This window comes from Sphaerodactylus townsendi, linkage group LG03 (assembly GCF_021028975.2).
Source record: "Sphaerodactylus townsendi isolate TG3544 linkage group LG03, MPM_Stown_v2.3, whole genome shotgun sequence".
NCBI classification, from domain to species: Eukaryota; Metazoa; Chordata; class Lepidosauria; order Squamata; family Sphaerodactylidae; genus Sphaerodactylus; species Sphaerodactylus townsendi.
The window spans coordinates 139,781,837-139,802,946 of NC_059427.1; the positions used below are offsets into that span (position 1 = coordinate 139,781,837).

Consider the following 21,110-nt stretch of genomic DNA (forward strand, 5'->3'; position numbering starts at 1 on the left):
GAGGAAAGAAGGCAGCATGGTATCAGCCAATCTCATCAGATCTTGGAAGAGAGACACATAAAGAAGACTCTGTAAAGGAAGGCAATGGCAAGCTATCTCTGCTTTTACTTGCCTCAAAAGTTGGCATCTCTATGAATCAGTTGTGACTTGATGGGCACTTGGCACACACAAACTGATCAAGTGGTTCACTTTGTGTTCAGACCACTAGCCAGCCTGAGATGAATTAACCCACTTTTCATTGTGGATGTTCCTGGTGACTTGGGTGTATGGTGAATTATTCAGCTTATTGCATAGCAGAAGACAGCCCAAACTTCATCCTGGCTAAAAGCTCTACTAAGGGATTGCACTATTTAGGATTTTTATCACAAATGCAATGCAAGCCTTTATTGGTGTATAAAAATTACAAAGTTAATTTTAAAAACTTATACAATTACATTTACCATGAATAAGGAATCAGTGGGAAATTTGCTCCTGCCTTGAGGAATCAGAATTAGGGATGGTTTTGCAAAGAAGAATTTGATTGTTGATTCTCATCAGATGAGTAGGGGCGTGAGGGATATGATGAAGTACTGGTACTATAAAGGTAAAATATGACAGCTTGCTGTAGGAATTGCACAGCTTAAAAGGTGACATCACTGTTTTCCTGAGTGATGATGATCTAGGCTATGTCTTTTATCTGTTGTGGTATTAACCAATTTCCTTGTTTTGTGAAGGCTGATAACCATGGGAAATAACACAGCTTTTCAGGGATTTTGTAATTGGGGTATTTTATGTCAATAGCTACTTACTGTTGTAATGCTTTAAAATTATTTTTTAAAAATTAAAGTCACTCTTGTTTTAAAATTGACACATCGCTGCCCCGTGTTGGTAAGATTAGCAGTTATAGAATACTTTCCATTACCAGGACTGGTGAACCTTTTAAAATAATGAACAAAAAATCTTTCAATCCCATCCTTAAACCTGTTTGTCTGGAAGTATATTCTACTAATTGTATAGAAGTTACATCCTAACTTGGATTTTACACTGATGTTCATATTGTTAGCACATTTGTATAGGGTTACTCCTCACATCCTGGGCAAATATTTGTAAGATTGGGCTTCTCATTAATTTTACTAGGTAGCGAAGGTTTTAACTGTTGAAAACATCAAAAGTTATGTTCAGTACAAAAGAGTATGTGCTTGAATATGCAGGAGACTGGCACATGATTCTGTAAGTAACAATGTAGGTTTAGGTGGTGGTAATCTCTGGTGGGTGTGAGAAAAAACTGTGCTGATGTGATCTTTAGGCCTTCTGAATCCTCTCTTTGTTCTTTGGTGGACAGCAGTGATGTCCATATCTGGCAGTTGGTTATCTAGGTATCTTTCCAGTGGAGATTAAAATAAGCCTTTAAAGCAATTTATCACTGCAACTTTGGGTTAATAAATAAAGCCTCCAGACTGCCTACCTTCTAGAATAGTGGACAGAAGTTGCGTTAGAGATTCTAAAGGATATTTTTCAGCAAATTAAATATGAAGAAATTTTTTGAAGCTAAACAGTTGTGTAGGTGAAGCCAATCCATGACTGAGCCTGTCCACCATTGTCATGCTTCTAACTGCTCTGGAAAGTTCATATGATTTCATTAATTTCAGGAGACTGTTCAGAAAATAAACAGGAAACGGGAAATTGACTTCCTTATTGCTTGATATTTTGTTTCAGTAGACAGCCTGTGTTTTCAACAAGTGCTGTGTGTATATTTTGACTAACAGTATTCCTTGGTAAGGTGTACATGCAGCACAGAGAAATGTGTTCATGAAAGGTATGAGTAGGTGACAGATTTTTAACAAGAGGAACAGTAAATGGGAAGGGCTGTGTGAAGCCTAATCTTTTATGGTCCAGTTCAGCAGTCACAATGTTCTGTTAACAGTATCTTACAACAAGGTTTTTTACAGGTAGAACATAATTTATATTTCATGGCTTTCCAAGAAAGGTATTGTTTAAATGGGAATTGAATGCAAAAAAAGTTTTGAGCTGCTTTGTAAGCTGCTCGATGAAATTCCTCCCACCCTACCCCCCACACACTTTTGGCAACTGGGCTGAATGTCCAGTTGTAACAGCCCTGGGGAAACTGCTCTTGCAAAAGACTTCTAGTAAAGCATCAATCCCATGATAAGCACAATCAAACCATTCACAGGGTGTCAGAGAGTGAGATGATTTCCTCTTTCATAGGTTCACTGAGTTTGTTTTCTATGGTTCTGAGCTGTTCTGTTCCAATACAGAAAGGAGTAATAGAGGAATTCTCTAAGACATGTTGCACTTAGTAATAAGGCAGTGTAATGTATGCCAAAGTAAGTAGAATGCTGGCAGCCTAGGGTGTAGCCTCACGCTACCTTCTATTGACTCGGACTTCCAAGCAGTATTTTAATATATATAGATTTAATTATTGGGATGTGAGCATCAATTGACTAATGATCTGTTACCACTTAGTACAGTATAGGAGGAAGTAGCTGTCAGTCTGATACATTTCTCTAATTGAAATTGGCCTTTAAAGGTATATGTTTGTTGGCGGAAGAGGGTATATGTCAGACCTTGAATAGGTTCCGGTAAAATGACTGAAAATCAAAATGAGCTGAAGGACTTGACTCTGTTCCTAAACTGCTATCTGTTACAGTTCCAATCTCCACTGCATTATGAGTAAAATATTCTCCTCACAATTTTATGTTAGGCGTTATTGATTTGCCCTCTGTTGTAACACTGATTACCAGAGGCAATGTGGACATGGTTATTTAGTAATTCTTTCATTAATGATTCCAATAAAATTTTCATTTTGAAAATAGTTATTAAGCTCAAAAATAAAGTGCTAACATTAAAATGTGTCAGCAGTACAACCTGAAAAAAGCAAGTGCAGGAGATGTTGCATATGAGATGATAGCTAATTCTACGACAATCAAGAATAGTGGAAGGGGTATGTGGATGGAGCTGTTTAATTGTTTTTGCCAGCTAATTATCCTTTCACAATTGTTTCTGCTGAAATATTTCTCCCCATCACTACCACCACACGGGTGATCCCTCCCTTCATTCCTAGCTGTATTGCATCTTTTTGAAAAAGTTTTTTAAAGTAATGTTGAACTATGCATAACATGTTGTTAGACCCTGAGATGTTGCAAGAGAGATGGGTTGATCTCAACATTATGATTAAATCAAAAACAACATTTATGTGCACAGAAGTAGAAGGGGAAAATATTCTGATAATAGCAAGTGAATAATAATAGTAGTAATAATAATAATAATAATAATAATAATAATAATAATAATAATAATAGCAGCAAGTGATTAAGCAAGTGAATAAGAATTTGCAGGAATATGGTGGCAGTACTAATCATGTGAGACAAGGATTTGAATCTAACACAACCTTTCCGCATACAGATTTCTGCTCACAGAATGGGACTTTCTCTCTTCCTCTTCCTGCAGCAACACAACATCCCTTCCTCAATTCTGTCCCTGGGGGTTTCCAGCAAGCCAGACATGGAAAAAAAACCTTGCAAAATTCAGGAAACCCTGTAGGATATGCGTGGCTTGCCATTGTTGATTTGCCAGTCAAAAAACATACTTGGTCAATTGTCTGGTCAGACATTGCTGAGATACTGCTAAAGTCATGGTAAAGTCAAAACTACAACAATTGAGAGGAATTACGGAAGCACTGTGAGACTAATTAAAATGTAAATAATGATAATGAAATACCATATAATGAATATTGTCAGTGGAAATGTTTGTAGATGTAGCACATGGCTGGTGGGAGAGAAGCAGTACAGCAGGTTTGGGGGTTTTTTTCTTCATTTCAGAGTACCTTCTGCAGTCCCAAAGGGCTTATGGGGAGTAAGGGGAAGGCTGAAAGAATGGAGGTTCTGTGATACAGTTGCCAACCTCCCAAGTGGTAGCTGAAGATCTCCTGGGATCACAACTGATCTTCAGGCAATAGAGGTCAGTTCACCTGAAGAAAATAGCTTCTTTGGAAGGTGAACTTTATGACATTATACCCTATTGAAGTCCCAAACCCTGCCCTCCTCAGTCTCAAAATATGCAGGTATTTCCCAACCTGGAGCTAGGAACCATATTCCATGGAGAAAGTTGCAGAGCAAGGGATACCTTCTCTTTATATGCAAGGTATGTTTCAGGGTTCCCCCAGAATCCAGCAAGACTCAAGGCCTTCATTTTCAGATGGTAGCTGTGAGACACTAGGAATAACTAGTTCTTGGCTTCATACTCTATTGATTGACATGGCATCCTAACCTGACACTTATATACAATTTGGATCTGGTCTGAAAATAATTAAGCATTTCACTTGCTGTAAACTCCCACAGGCAGATCAAGTGTAAATCCAAGCAAATGAAGTCATTTTGAAATCTTCTTGTTGCTGTTCTGATAAAGTATTAAACAAGGGGAAAGCTCTACAATTCTGAACAATGGCTACCATATTTGATAGCTTGCTTCCAGGGTTTTCCAACTTGAAAATATCCCTAGATTTTAATAGTGAAGCATTTTTAAACATTTGGGATGGAGGTTTCCTCCTTTACCTAGCACATTTTGGTATTTAATAAGGACTTCCTCTCCAAAAAAACAGAAAATACACAGCATGAACTTCGTGCTTTGTTATTTGCAGAGGTGCTATTATAATGAGAATTAATATAACCTGTTATAATTTATCTCCTAAATTGCCCATAATTTAAATATTAGTATTTGAATTCCATTTTAAATCGAGTCTGGTTAAGCCTATAACTTCCCTTGTAATTCTTTTTGTAAAGTCCAAGATAGGATTTAAGCAATTATTATTTCCCCTCTATTGTACTAATAAAACTTTTATCTTCTTGCCAATTTGCTTTTTGCAGTCTTTCTAAGTTCAGGAATGGAGCAACTTCTGCCTGGATTTACAGATAAGTAAAGAGTCAACATCAGCCCTAATAGCCCAGCCTGGCCTGATCTTGACAGCTGTGAGAAGCTAAGCAGGGTGAGACACAGTTAAGGCAAGGTGGGAGGCCACCAAGAAAGACCAGGGTTTCTGTGCAGAAGAAAGCGATGGCCAATCACATCTGAATATTTTGCCTTGAAAACCCTATGAGGTAGAAATTCATAGGGGTCACCATGAGTTGGTTGTGACTCAACAGCATGCTTTACTTTATTTAAAGGTGCTACATTCTTGTTGACACCAATCTGTAGATCACCAATCATAGTAGTAGTGCCATTAAGAGATATGTTTACAAAAGAGGCTTTACAAAAGCCCCTTCTCTAAACATAAGACTCCTGATGTATCAGACCAAAGGTCCACCTAATCCAGCATTCTCCTCCCTTCAGTGGCCTGTCAGATTCCCCCAGAAGACCTACAAGGAGGACATAGAAGTCTAAAGACTATTTATGATGTTATTAAAAGGTAGTGCCCAGAAGGACATAAATCAGAGAAGGTGAACTGAGCATTGTTTCCCCACCCAGACTTGTGTCATGGCAAGTCTTGTGTTCTGTGTGTGACAGTGCCAATTCACTTCAGCACAAATGCATAATAGCTCTCCTGAGCAAGAACAAAGCTGGCATTCTGAGGCTCTGAAGCTTACTGGTAGGCTTGTTTAAACAGCTTCTTTTGGGGTTGGGTCTGTCTCGGTGCAGGATGTCAGACACAGGCTTGGCAAACAAATAGAAGTAGATCCACAACAAACTTGTATCCCTCCTTTCTTTCAGTGCATCTGTAGACATTTTTGTTCCTGGAGCTGTGTTGATAATTATCAGTGTTGAATTAATTTTCCTTCTTGTATCTAACTTGATAACTTCCTTTTATGTTAGTGGGTTTTTATATTTAACTGCTGGAAAGTCTGATCTGAATTTTGTTTTTATGGTTCTTTATTGGACTTGTCCAACATTCCCCATTGCACTTTGAATTTTGTTTTTTTGTGAAAGGAATGTGTTCTGGCCTCTTAAGTGCCTACCAGTTGGTTTCAGAACATTCTCCAAGGTGAAGTAATTAAGCAATATTACAAGTTTGCTTTTGGTTTTATTGATGGGGGAAGAATTTCCCCTGTCACTAGTCAGAACTTTAAAATGCTAGTACTGTATAAATTGTCTTATAATCTGATAATTGCAGGCTGTGCCTAGTTTCTTCCTCCCTGAAGGGGTTGAGAGAGAAATGCCTGTTTAATGTTAAAGCACTGTTATCTAGTCTTAGTAAATAGTGAAACGTATTTCCTGTTCAAAATGTTGCAGGCAAACACAGATCTCTTGCTGTCACACACTGACCATAATGCTGCTTGTTCTCATGGTCTAAAAGCGCTCTGGTAGAGAATACCAGATAATTACGGTATCTAGGAAATATGATCACCTTCAGATGTTTCTAAAGTATTTTCAGAGTCTAGTCTAGAGCATTAAACAGAAATTTACAGCCTTTTAAAAATCCTACACAGAGGTATTAATGGAAAGACGTAGAAACCAGAATAGTGTAGTAGTGAGGTTTAATGCAGTGGAGTCTGACAAAGTTAGTGTAGGAAACAAATTCCAAAATAGCAACCATAGTGAAAAGACCTGTGCTAGTTAGTACTTTTCCTCACTTCTTGCAGGTTTAATGCTGCAGTGTTAACTCAGTCATGGGTAAGCTTTAGTCTGCTTACTGTCTTATAGAGAGAGGACACTGGACCAGTTCTGAGCTTCCTCAGTGCAGGCTTGCACAAAATTCACCTGATCCACTGTGGCAAATAACAACCAGACAGGAAAGCTTTTCTTATTTCTGTAGGCCACTTATCAAAGGTATGTAAAGTTTGTTGACCTAGGCAGATTCCGCATTGGCCAGAAACAGTGTGAAAACGGTGTAAAACCTTTACACCGTTTTAAACCATTTTCACATCGCTGTTTTTGGCCCATGTGGAATTTGCCTTAGAATAAGATTGTATAGACTAGAGATTTAAGGCCTTCAGGCTCCCTTACCTACACATTCAATATGCCACAGTGAATGGTTTTGGCTAAGTTCTAAAGAGGAGAGTCTTGGCAGGCTGTCTGCACAGTAACCTGGTTCTATCATACGTTTCCATGGTTTATACTTTGGTCAGCATTTGCTATGAAGATGTGTTAAATAGTTGCTTCAAACAACAGATTGCCGGGGGTGGGGGGGTGGGCATTTTCTAATCTCTATTCTCTGTGTAATAATCAAATGAAGTCCAATTAAAAGTATAGAGTCAGTGGAAGAGGATTTTCAAGTTTTTGCCTTGGAGCAAAGAATACAACAGGCAGTTCTAGCCTACAATATATTAATATTTTATGTGCAACTCACTGTGCTGTTGTTTCTAATTTGTATGCTTTTGCCTATGCACAGTATTCTTCAGTGTTGATTGGACAAATAAGCATATATGAGTGGGGCTTTGGCATTTTGTTCCTCACCACTGTTTGTTCTAAAACATGCCACAACAGTAGTAATTACCAGACCGCTCAGTCATGCATGCAGAAAAATAAACAATTGGGTAACATGGAGTAAGGACATTTTTCAAAGGTAAAATCTGCAATATCTGTTTTCATGTTTATGTAATGCAGTAATTTGGACAACCAAAATTTGCTTTGCTTCTTCAAACTGGAAAGAATGTCTAGAATGAGAAAACCGGGCTTATACAGGTGCTAGTACAGACAGTGTGAATAAGGTGCACATTTAGAAGGCTTCAAATTGGAGCTGATGTACAGTACAGGAGTAGCTGATTTGCTGCTAACAGGGCACAAAAAGTGAAATGCTAGAAACTGCCTACCCAACATAGACTATTTTTCCGTACATTCATGCATAAAACATGAGTAGATTTACAGTAAATCTTGGGGAGTTTTTTTAGCAGCTCTGTACTCCTGCCAGCTGTACATGCTTAGTCTGGTTGCTCTAAATCTCTGCGGGAGAGGATATATGTATCACCTATTTAATAATGTGAGGATAATAAGGTCCTTGAAAGGAATTAACCCATTGAGCAGCAATTGTTAGAGAATAGTTTCAAGCCTAATATTTTATAAGCTACATAGAATAAATAATAATCTGCAGTTTGTTTATTAGTCCTGATGAGCAGCTGTATCTTTTATTATTGATGTTACAGGGTTGTTCTATCCCTTTTTTAATTTACTTGAGTCCTTTGGTGGAGAGATGGCATATCCAATGGTTTCAACTAACTTACTGGATGGACTGTTGCGAGAATCCTGTTTGGGATTTTTTGTTTTTTCATCAGTAAGATGCCCATCACTTATATGCTAATGTAATTTTGAAGCATTTCTGGCGGATAGATTATTATACTTAGAAGGGTGTAGTAGTGCACTGGATAGGGTGTTGGGCTTGAACTCTGGAACCAGCTTGGAATCCTGACTCAACAGCATTCTGCAACTTGCTGTTTCTCAGTCTGATTTTAAAATATTAAGTTTCCAGAAAATTTAAAGCCGTGGAGAAAAATGTATTTTTCCAAACTTTTAAAACATGGAAATGGTCGGAAGAATTAAAGTAAAAGCAATCATGCATAGCTTAGTTGCTTTATAGAATTGTATAATGTGTCAAATTTAGAAAATGTAAAAGAATAAATGCCTTTGTTTGACAAACAAAATTGCAAATATACCCAGCACCAGAAATACACATTGCTGTACCACACGCTCCCTAAGCACTCATATCTTCGGTTTAAAGGTCATCAAGCAGCAATTCACAAACAAAAAAAGGCCTCTTATGCTCCTGTCTTGAAGATGGCAGCACCCTGTAGGTGCAGATATACATCTTGAATCTGAGTATTTTATATGTCTGCAGTGTACTCTGAATTATCAGTCTCTGATGGTGCTGATAGTATATAAGCCTTCATACTACTCATTTTAAATTAATGAAGCCTTATATAAGCATTTCCCAAAATGGGCAGTACTCCCCCTGGGGGTGATAGGATTACCTAGGGGATGGGGGGTGGTGGTATTAATTTACAGTTGTTCAAACTATGGGTCCATGCTGGCAAATGGCATTCAAGTGCTGAAATCTAGTGGAAAGTATTGGAGTTTTTAGTAAATATACCACCAGATCTCCAGTTAAATCAGTATGCTGCGTTTTGAGAATCTGACATGACTATTTTTAAATCATTTTTCAAGATTTTGCTGAAAAATCCTTAATGTAATGGTGCTTTAGTGTGGCATTTATTTTTCCTGTGTTCTCAGTTTCTGACCCTGTTGATTATGAAATACACCTTTTAGCTATTTTTTTGGCAGCCTGCCCAATTTTAATATTTCTAGGTCATATAAGGGTTTGAAATTTGTCACTGTTTATCAGAATGATTTGCAAGGTTCAATGAAATGAATTTGCAGTTTTAAGGAAATGAGGTCAATTTTATTCTGTCTTGTGAAGGAAATTCCAGATTGGGTGATAAATTCTTTTCAGATACTGAGAAAGAACTAATACTGAGCTACAAAATGGCATTGAGCTGAAGTCAGAGTTTCAGAAAATGTACCAAGAGTTTTGGTTACAGAAGGAAATTTCTCACTGTTATCTTGCACAATGCACAGTGGTTAAGAAAGCTTGTTGCATTTCCGACATCATGTTTGGTGGCAAAGAAATTGACTCCAGTACTAAACATAGTGATTTAAGACTCCTGCTAAATGACTTTAAACCAGATATTGGGAAACTGATATCACTTTATGAAACCCATCTGTCAACTGAGAATCTACTGAGGAATGAAGTAATTATTAAGTGAGGTGGCTGAGATTCTTACTAAATTACTATCAAACTTTGAAAAACTGGCATAACTGGATCAAATTCATCAATTTTGTTGAGTAAATTGATGTTTTAATTGAATTGATGTTTTAATTGAATTGAAATAAATGTGCAGTTAACTGTTACTATTTTGGATTTTATTTTTATTCTTTTTTGTATGGTGGGTTGTGCAATCCACCATTCTGAATTATACTTTTTGTAGGGTAGGATAGGGGGTATTGGTTGAGTATGGGAACTTAGAGGGCAGCTGCCTGAAGAAATTTGGAACCAGAGTTCTGAGATACTGTATTTTAGAATGGGAAACCCTGATACTACCAGTTGAGAATCATAGGACTTAATTAAACCAATGCTTTCATGTACCTGCTGATCTCTTGAGTCTGTATCAGTTATTCCAAAGTGTTTATGACAAAAGGTAAAATGAACTTAAGTAAACACATCCTTCCTTCAAGAGCTCATTTCTGTTTTTCATGGATGCTTGAACAAAACAAATTCTCTTAATGGTGACTTTTGCTTTTTTCTTCCTTGCTCCTGATCTTTTAATAATGACAGCCTAACTCTGGAGAACTGTATAACATCTCTATTAACTCTTACTTGAGATGTAAAATTTCTGGAAAATTTGAAGCCATAGGAAAGTCCCCTCACCCCACAAAAAAACCGAAGGGGGGGGGGGGATTTGAAATATATACAATACCTTTTTATCAAACCTGCTTACGTTACTGATTTAACAACTTAAAGAACATTGTTTATATCTTCGCATGTACAGTCGCATACAGTTCGCATATACATAAATATGTACAACTATACATATTTATGGAATTAAAAAGCTTAAAATTTATGGAATGTTAAATTGCAGATATACCCAATATTTGAGGGAGAGTTGCAAACAGCTCCACTCTATACTACCTTAGCCTGTCTTATTTTTTACCATCTGGAAGTTAAGAAAAACAACCACTGAAGGTTGAAAAAACAAATTCTGTAGCAAACAAAAGAAAATGTCACCTACAGTCACAGTAGGCTTTGACATTAATTTAAATTTTAATAACACTGAAAACACATTATTTGTAAGTCCAGTGCTGTTACTAAATGGATGATAACATATTGTTGTAAAAATTGTTTATATTAGACAAAAATGTGTTATTGAAATATGTTGTAGATGTCTGCAATATACATAAATACTAGCATTAAGTCTATATTTACTTATTTCATTTATATCCTGCTTTTCTCCCCAGCAGGGACCTAATGCGACCTACATTGTTTTGGTTGTTGTGGGTTTTCTGGGCTGTGTGGCCTTGGTCTGGTAGATCCTGTTTCTAATGTTTTGCCTGTATCTGTGGCTGGCATCTTCAGAGGTGTATGACAGAGAAGTCTGTGACACACTGGGTCTACATTGTTTTCTCCTCCATTTTCTCCTCTGTGAGATAGGTTAGGCTAGCCGCTAAGAGGATGTTCTAGGCAAACATCTTCCAGCAGATGTCCATGATAAGAGTGAGTGTCCCAGATAATTTTCTAACATTCTGTCCTATGTAACAAATTTTCATAGTAGTTACAGAACTTGGTCACCTTGGAAGGTGGGCAAAGGAAGTGTAACTCTGATTCTCCTTAACTGGCTTTGGATATAATCAATCATGGTAACCTTTTGAACTGTCTTTTTGGGGGGTAGAGCTGGGAGGCACCATTTTGTGGTTTTCAGTCATAACTGGAAGGCAGGTTTCAGAATATAGTGTGGGTAGGAAGGGCTGCTTGGGAGGGTTCTGCAAGTTTCCATCTTGCCTTCCCCCCCCCCCCCCCACACACACTTTTCAACACTTATAGTATGAAACTGATGAGTGAGGTCATCTGGAGATTTGGGTTAGGTTGTCACCAATATGTGGATGATATTCAGCAATATCTCACACTACCAGCAGATTCCAGAGAAGCAACAGGATACTTGAATAGGCACTTGGAGGAAATTTAGGAATGGATGAGGGCTAATAACAAAAAGCTTAATGTCCCCAGGGGGATTTGAGCATCAGTTTTTACTCCTGGATGAAGACCTGTTAGATTTGCTTGCCATTACCTTATTGACCCTCCTTTCAGTTGGGTTGCAATTGTTTTACATGGATGTTTTGCTTCTAAAGTTAGTTTTACATTATTTTTAAATTGTTTGCCACCTTGAGGGGCTAAATTGGTTGGAACAAAAATATTTTAGATAAATAAAAAGCCATGTAAGAAACATTTCACTCATTCCAAAAGAGAAAATATTTCATAGGAGTCCCCCTTTTAAAAAATCAGAATTGATTGGGAAAAGATCTAGGGCAGGGGTAGGGAACCTGCGGCTCGAGAGCTGCATGCGGCTCTTCTGCCCTTGCACTGCAGCTCCACGAGCCAAGCCGCCGGCTTCATCCTTGCCTGCCCTGCAGGCAGCAGGGCGGGCACACCAACTGCCTGCAGGCGGCTAGGCTGCGCCATGGGCTTCCCCTCTCACCCGCCCCGTTCGAGCGGGGCGGGCGCTTTCCCAGCGGCCAGCAAGGCCAAGCCGCTGGCCCCATCCTTGCCTGCCCTGCAGGCAGCAGGGCAGGCGCATCCATGCGCTTCTCAGAATGAGTGGAGTAAAAGGTAAAAAACCCCAATATATACAGTGTTATCTTTATTTTAAATGTCAAAAATTATTTGCGGCTCCAAGTGTTTTCTTTTCCTGTGGAAAATGGGTCCAAATGGCTCTTTGAGTGTTAAAGGTTCCGTACCCCTGATCTAGGGGAAAACCACCCTCCCAGCCTTCATCTGAGAACCTGCGTGGTGTAGTGGTTAAGAGCAACAGGACTTTAATCTGTGGGATTGTTTTGATTCCTCACTCCTCCATATGAAGCCTGCTGGGTGACTTTGGGTTAGTCACAGTTCTCTCAGAACTCTCGCAGCCCACACTCTGAACTTCTCTTGCCTTGATGGTGCAGGCACAGGCTTTCTTCACATCTCTTGTTCTTATCACTTCAATTTAATCTTGTCTGCAAGCTGAATTTATATGTAGATTTTGTCAAAGAAATCCTTTGCATAGTGCTTGCCATTGGTTTTGTTTTTTACTGCAGAGTCGGAATAATTTAATGCTTATGTTGTAAAGAAATGCTTCTTGTTTTAACAATAGCTAGAGGAGGGGAAATCCCCCCTTGTCTTATCTAGTGATGTGTTCTCATAAATGAGCTTTTATCAGCCAGCTTGCCAAAACTGATTAACCTGATGACCTTCAGTCCAAACTTTAAGTGGGCCTCTTTTCATAACAAAATGTAATCCTTTATGGCCAATAGGCATCAAGTACATAGTGATCTCTTCCCTTTCTTGGAGCAGGCTGAGTTCTTTTATCTTTTTCACGATTCTGAAATAGAAAATAGATCTGCCTCTGCTAGGTAGCATTGTTGATCAGTGTTTATGAGGAACTTTGAGGGAGATTTTTAAAAAATTTAATCAATTTAGAACTGCTTTTTAAATATCTAACCTTTTGTATAACTCTTAGCCTTAGCAAAATCCAGATCCAGTTAGATGTTCACTGTTTCAGAATGCATCTGCTTCCTGGGGTAGCTCAGACAAGAAATTAAGAAAGCAATGTCCATTTGAAACTGCAAAATTGGAATGGTATTGAGCCAGTTGCCTTCTTAAGAGTCACACAGTTCCCCAAGTTCTTAAATTTCTGCATTGCTTGTGTTATAGTACAACTTTTGGTACACTGCTGACATGGAGACATGTGTCTCCACTTCTGCAGCATCTTGATTTTTTCTAGGAACTTAATCCAGACCTCCTGTTACTTAGCTTCTTGACATTATTCATTACCTGAGACAGTGTGAGAAGAGTCAGGAGGGGTTCGTTCACCCTAGAATAATGGGCAGGGGAAATATCACAATCTTTGTCAGTGCTTTATACTCTCTGTGCTGTTGTATTTGCTAGCACTACATTGGTGTTCTATATTTTGCAAGAAGGACAAATTGCAAAGGGCATGCATGCATCTGTTCAGAGGTGTACCAGGGGTAAATGGCGCCCAGAGACAAATTGTTTCCCGGACGCCCCCCAGGCTCTGCCCCCCTCTGCCCCATCAACACTCCAGCTCTGCCCCCTGATGCCCCAGCTCCGCCCCACTGCCCTCGACCCCACACATGTCATCATGGACATGGGCAAGGTCTAGGGTGCCCAGACTCCCCCTGCCGCCTGGGCTCCCAGCCAGCAGCCTGCAGTCTCTTCTGACCTCCCCTCCAGGCAGGCCAGAAGAGACTTCAGTCCCGGTCTCGGAGGTCTTCTTTTATAAGCACTGGAGAGCAGGAAGGGGTGGGGATTCCTGCTCCCCAAGCCCCACCCCCGGCCTCATTGCTTATAAAAGAAGGTCTCCGAGACCGGGACTGCAGTCTCTTCTGGCCTGCCCGGAGCGGAGGTCAGAAGAGATTGCAGGCTGCCAGCTGGGAGCCCAGCCGGAAGGGAGGGGGGAGTCCAGGGTGGGGTTGAGGGTGCTTGGAGGCGGCCGGTCGAGGCACGCGAAAATGACTAGACAGCAGGACTTCCTGGTCACATGGGGGGTCGATTTTGCACCACCACCCCACGTGACCAGAAGACTGGCACCTGGGGACAAGGGGTACCCCTTGTCCCTAGGCAGATATGCCACTGCATCTGTTACAGCTGTACTGTAGTCACGGCTCTATAATGCAGTGTTGCTTAACTGATAGGTCAGGACCCAAAAGAAGGTCACAGACCATCCCTCCCTAATGGCAGCTCCTGCTTCTTGAATTGCTTTCTTCCAGGCACCTTGAGAATAGATTACTTTCCTGTACCTCCCTGCCAGTGTCTCATATAAGGGAAAGCCAGCCAGCAACTAGTAACTTTATAGTGGTAATCAGAAGAAGAGGATGGAAGACTGGAGAGTGGGCAGGAGCCATTCAGCGCACTGGAGGGAAGGAAGGAAGAGAAAAAGAGTCATGTGTGGTCATATAGGCTGTGTCTTGGTGCTGCTCCTCCAGCAGCCCAACCTCTTGTTCAAAGGCTGGAATGGAACCTCGATGTGCGAAGGCCGTGTACTTTAGAATGCCACTTGTAACGACACCCTTGGTGCAAAGGTTGGTGTTTTTTCCAGAAACATCTGATTGGCCGCTGTAGGAACACTGGACCAGATTGGCATGAAGGTCATCGCTCGCCTAGGAACCTGAGGAAACTTGAGGCAGCCTCAGATGGGACACAGAGTCCAATGAATTTGGACTTCTGGGTCTGTTGAGAAGCAATGCTGTAATGTATGCCCACTGTGTTTTTAGGGATAGATTTTTACCATTTGCAAAGCCATTTAACATCATAGCCCAAATTTCCTTTATAAAATCCTCAAAATAACTTTTGTTTCTACTGCAGGAGACAAATGCTCCTGTAGCTCTGACCAACCTTATTGCATGTAAAAGATTCAGAAACATAAACTCCGTTTTAGAATACAGTCTCTCAGCTGTTAACTGGCTCAGAGAGGAAGGAGCACATTTTGCCAATACTTAAACTTTGTTGGCTTCTATTTTGTTCCTGGTTACAATTCAGAGTGTTGGTTTTGGCTTATAAAATCCCTAAAGAATCTGGAACTGAGGTGCTGTAGGATTGCCTGATTTGTTGTCTAACAGCTTTTGGGGGGATCAGCTCTGGCTGCCCCCATTCTGAAATAAGATGAGTGGGTACGTGGGATAGATCCTTTGCAGTGGTGGTACCCATTTATGGAATTCCTTCCCCCATATCCATTCAGTTGGCACCTAGCCTGGTGCAGTGGTTAAGAGCAGGTGGATTCTAATCTGGAGAACTGGGTTTGATTCCCCACTCCTCCACCAGTGTGGCACGGACTTCTCTGGTGAGCCAGATGTGTTTCTGCACTACTACACTCTTATTGGGTGACCTTGGGCTAGTCACAGTTCTTCTGAACTCTCTCAGCCCCACCTACCTCACAAGGTGTCTGTTGTGGGGAAAGGAAGGGAAAAGAGCTTGTAAGACACCTTGAGTCTCCTTACAGGAGAGAAAGGTGGGGTATAAATCCAAACACTACTACTACTTCTACACTAATAACATTTAGAAGCAAAGTCAAATAATAACTGTTTATCTAGGATTTTAATGCCATTTATGCAGCTGTCCAATTCTGCTCTTGGTTCCTGTGCCAGTCTGTATGCTACTATAGTTTACTTATATTTATCATATTTTAATTATGTGTGGGTTTTGGAAGCGTCTGAACTGATTTCACATTATAGTAACTCCTTTATAGATTTGGAGGAATTTGTTGTTATGAGTGGGCAGCATTTAACTACAAACTTTTAAGAAGAAGTTACTTCTAACTTCTTGCTTTAGAATGTTTGTGTGCGCAAGTATGTACATGCTCCTTATCCCCTCAGGGGAAACAGGATCTGATGACAGTTGGAGAAAGTACAGTAAAATGCTAGTTAAGAGATCCCCACCCTTCTCCTTGCCATGATTACATTCATTCTTGCTGCTTGAGAATTTGACTGCTTTTTTTCCAGGCACCTTGAGAATGAATCTGTTTCTTCTAGGGGGCTTGAGATGTGAATCTAGCAGTTGTTTTATGTTTGAATAGAAGAAGAGCAAAACGTATTTTCTATCACAGGATACAGCAAGCAGCGGTTGCCTGGGAAAATATCTGATATTACATACTCATGAGATTCAGGGCAGAACTACGTTCTGACAAATGTGTGTTCCCAAACCTGGAATGGTATGTGGTGGGGGATTTGTAAGGGAAAGTTGTAGGGTAGGAAGGGTACTTAACCACTCCTGCACTTGCTTACATTTGCCTGCTAATGTGGACTCCTGCCCCATGGTCATTTTTTACCCATGAAATGCAGCCTGAGATGCTTTTGCTTGGAAGAATCCATGACTGGAAGACTGAACACAGAAGTAGGAAGATCACACAAACCCACAACACATTTCTTTTCTTCCAAACCATTTGTTCATTGCATTGTCAAAGGCTTTCATGGCTGGAATCAACTTGCTCTTGTGGGTTTCTGGGCTACGTGGCTGTGTTCTGGTGGTTTTCCAGCTAAGCAGGAGGACATCTTCAGGTGATTCTCACTGCTTTGCCAGGGAGGCAGGAGCAAAATCTTTTTCCTATTTCCATGGAAATCCCCCTTCCCTCTCTCATTCTTTTCCTGCCTTTGGGGAGAGCAGACATCTTTTTGCTATTCTGTCTAAAACTTTATTCCTTTTCATTCCCTATTCTGCTACCTCTCTTCTCTTGATCTCTTTTCTCTTTACTGTGCTGTCTTTGCACCTTCTCTATCGACCTAACAGAAGCCTACCTCCACAACCTAATCTTCCCGGGTCTCTGGAAGTTCTTGAGGTTCTGGTGGAGGGCCCTTCAGGCTCTCCTTGACCCCGAGGATCTTCACCTAGATGCTGGTCAACCTTGGCATGCGCCTGAGGGAACAGGGTGTACATGTTCAACCTTACCTCAATGACATCTTGGTGAGGTCTCTGTCCTGCGCTCAAGCTGAACTGGACATTCACAAAATACTGAGCTGTCTCCAGGAGCACGGGTTCCTTGTGAACAAGGAAAAGAACCTGCTATCACCCTCTCAGCAAAAAGAACACCTGGGGGTGAATATCGACACCAGATCCAACTGTTTATTTGTTACTCCAAGGAAGTCCAGAAAGATCAGGGAAATTACCACGTCTGTTATTTGCAGCAGCACATCCACTATTATGACCTTGTCCAGCCTGATGGGACTTCTCGTCTCCTTCATGGACGTGGTCCAATGAGGTCATTTCCATTCCAGAAAACTCCAGTGGCTTCTTTGCCCATATCAGTGGCAGATCTCCAGGTAGGTGAACATCTCCATCAACATTCCAAGGGAAGTCAAGACAAGCCTGTTGTGGTGAACCAAGATGTCCAGCGTAACTGGGGAAATACTACCTTGTTCACTCCAGTTAACAGGTGATGACAGATGCCAGCCTCTTGGGCTGGGGAGCCATTCTGAATGACATTCCTGTGCAAGGCAAGTGGTCTGTGACAGAAACCACTACCCATCAACCTGCTGAAACTCAGGACCATTCAACTGGCTCGAACACACTTCTGGGACAGACTTCAGAACACCCATATCCTTGTCCACATGGACAATATTGTGGCCAAGGCATGGATAAGCAAACAGGGTGGCTCAACATCTCCAGCACTCCACATGGAAGCTCATCTGCTGTTGTCCTGGGCCAAGAGCAATCTCCTATCTCTACCAGCTGATCACATTCGGGGAATAACCAACATCCAGGCAGACTGGCTAAGTCATCAGACCATACTACACGGGGAATGGCAACTGAACAAGGATGTTTTCTCCTTTGTCTCCAGGACGTTGGGCCACTTCTGTGGACCTATTTGCTGCCCCGCACAACGACCAAGTTAAGAGATTCTTCACCCAGTATTTCTATCCAAAAGTGGAGGGAATTGATGCCCGATCATCAGACTGGCCTCCAGGTCTGTTGTATACGTTCCCACCAATTCCAATCCCAGAACTTCCTCGCAAGATCTACCAGCAGAGGGTAACAATACTCTTGAAAGCTCTGCGTTGACCCTGGCGTCCAAGGTACTCCACGCTCAGACAACTATTGGTAGTGCCCCACTATCCCTTCGCCAGCGACCAGACCTGCTTTATCAAGGACATCTTTGGCACCCAGAGCTGGATCGTCTTTACTTGACCACATGGAAATAGAACGTTCAAACTTTCTCTGCTCCAAATTGATCCAAAAGATCATGCTGTCAGCAAGAAGGTACTCCACCAGTCGCATCTGCAATGCAACCTGGAAAGCCTTTGTGTATAGGTGCAAGAGAAAGAAAGTCAATCCATCATCCCCGTCCATGTCTCTTACAATTCCTTCAATATGGCATCGGTTCAGGGCAAGAGGTTCGCTTTGCCGGGTTTGTTTTGTGCCACTGTTTGCATGAAGTTCACTGGGCTGCCTTAGTGGGGCTTGGTTGAATTTCTCTAAACCTCCCCCACAACACCTTTCAGATTGGGTTTAGAGACTAACTGTAGCTTCATGATCAAACTACCGATAATGCTGGAGTTCGGTAATTGGACCCCTGTCGTTACAGTTTCCCTTACAAATAAGCTGTGGAGCAGTAGGAATTGGTTTTGGGTTCATGGCACTGGAGAGGAAGGCATTAAGTTGTTTCCCTGCATTGTTTTTGTGATCAAGAATAACTTTTTCCTTTGGATAGTTAAGGCTCTGTTGAAGAAAAAGAGATTTACTCATATTGTGCCCCCCAAGGAGTTTAAAGCAGCCGAATGTATCATTTGTAATCTGGGAAATGAGATCTAAGGGGAGGCATTAGTCTTCCCATTACCCCAATGCCATGACAATAATCCCCCCTCCCCCAGCTTCTTTTTAAAGGGGCCAAATATCACATCTGAAATTCCAGTCATGGAATCCCAGTGCAAATAGTTTGGCCGACAGGCAATATGTAGGTGTGTGCTTTAATAAAGTGCATTGATGGTGTACATGTCTGAACAGCAAGCGAAATGTAGCCCTTTTCATTCCAGATGACCACTTTGCATGGTGAGTTCATCAGAAGCAACCACTTCAGTCATAGATAACAAACCAAGAAGTTTAGTGTTTTGGGTGTGGATAATGAAAAGCTTTGGGGGGTGAGGGGTATTTCATACAGTGGGGACTGCACCATGGCAGACTTGCTGCTGTGAGCCCTCAATGTGGCCTGTTGAATCTGATGTTAGTGGGATAGCACATGGTGGAGGTGCAGTATCCAAAGTACAGCATTCAATAATAGTAATCTTCCAGAGCAATGCATGAGATACCTTTGACTGTGTCAATAAAAATAAGACTTGGGGTGCTTTTTCCCCGCCCTGGTTGAAAATAACAGTTGCATGGTATATATGAGTTGCTGCTGTTGCATGGTATATATGAGATGCTTCTTTTAATGCTGATTTGACTTAACTGTCCTTAACTACGGGCGCACCTTCTGGCTGTTAGTGTGCATTCTCTGAAAATCACTAGATGAGAGAGCAGGAGATGGATTCTCTTATTCCTGAAGGAAACTGAGTTCATATAGTATTACAGGGACTCTGAATTGAGTGAGTCATTCTTTTATGGACTTAGACAGATGGGAAGTCTGAGAGCTAACAGTAAATGCCTTCCATAGTGCCTTGGCCTATGGTATTCAAAATGTTTTACAAATGTTATTAGTTCTTCAAAGCCATTTGCATCTTCCTGAAACCTTGGTGTGAGCTGCATCCCTGTGTCAAGGGGGGAAAGTATCATTCCGTCTGTCTCTGGGGAGTGTTGGTCATCAAGGTGGTTTTTCTCTTTCTCTTCTTGGTCTCCATAGCCTTACTGTGTCTATGCTCTGGCTGCACCCAAGCAAACTCCACATGTGAAACAGATGGCGCCTGCATGGTCTCAATATCAAACATGAATGGAGTCAAGCATCATGTCCGAACCTGTATCCCTGAATCAGATCTTGTTCCTGCTGGAAAACCTTTCTTCTGCCTGAGTTCAGACCATCTGCGCAATACGCATTGCTGCTACTCTGACTACTGCAACAAAATTGATCCTTCGGTGCCCAGTGGTAAGTAAGGATCTTTATGACTGAAGAAGGGAGCGCTGTGGACTCCTTTCCAGGCAATTAAAATTAGTTTTACTCCTTGCTCACTCGAGCAGTAATCAATCACCAGGATATTTCTCTTTGTTTTACATGGTCACATCCGAAAACTGTGCAAGGAAATAGTGTTGCCGTTGTGAATGAAATTGAGTGAAATAACCAATACGCATCCATGATGATGCACTAGGAGGGGAAGTAACAACAGGTGGTTTTCTGTTATTTCAGGCAGCCATAAAACATTAACCAGCATCAATATGGTTTATGGCACATAGGATATCAGTTGCAAAAACCAAACTATAACCTGGCTCATTCAGAAGTGTTGTTCTATTTTGCATACATTTGTACCTGTTTAATTTTCTGGAAGTTGGGTACTATTAGCCGTGCCACAGCTACAACCAATCCAGCACATCATCAGGGATCTGCAGTCTGTTCTGGAAGATGAAGGTATGAGTGCAGAGGTCTGTCCATGCTCACCCGAGTAACGCTGTCACTTCATCTTCTAGAACATCAAGGATAATCTGCAATTCCTCTAAAAGTGCTATGACATATGCAGCAATGCCCCTTTGTCACTTACATTGGCTAATCTGGCTGATCTGTACCCAAGAGACTGCAAATCATGTGTAAAAAAATTAAAACACTCAAAAGTCAGTTCAGGAGCATTTCAGCCACCCAGGATATTTGGTATAGGCTTAAAAGTTGCAGCACGTCGGCAGTAGAGCTTCAGATAGAGATTCTAGTACAAAGCTGCTGTTGGGATTCATTTGCAGATTTGAGAACTATCTGAATTGAGTTTGTTAAACAGCACAGTCCAGTGGCATTTCA

At 41.1% G+C, this 21,110-nt stretch overlaps 1 protein-coding gene across 2 annotated transcripts in view; it reads left to right on the plus strand.

Moving 5' to 3' along the window:
- ACVR1B (activin A receptor type 1B) overlaps positions 1–21,110 on the plus strand; it is a 36,369-nt gene that overhangs the window by 1,441 nt on the left and 13,818 nt on the right. For both annotated transcript variants that reach the window (XM_048488670.1, XM_048488671.1), the window contains exon 2: positions 20,016–20,255. In XM_048488670.1, coding sequence (XP_048344627.1) covers positions 20,016–20,255 — 240 coding nt within the window. The remainder of the gene's footprint in view (positions 1–20,015; positions 20,256–21,110) is intronic.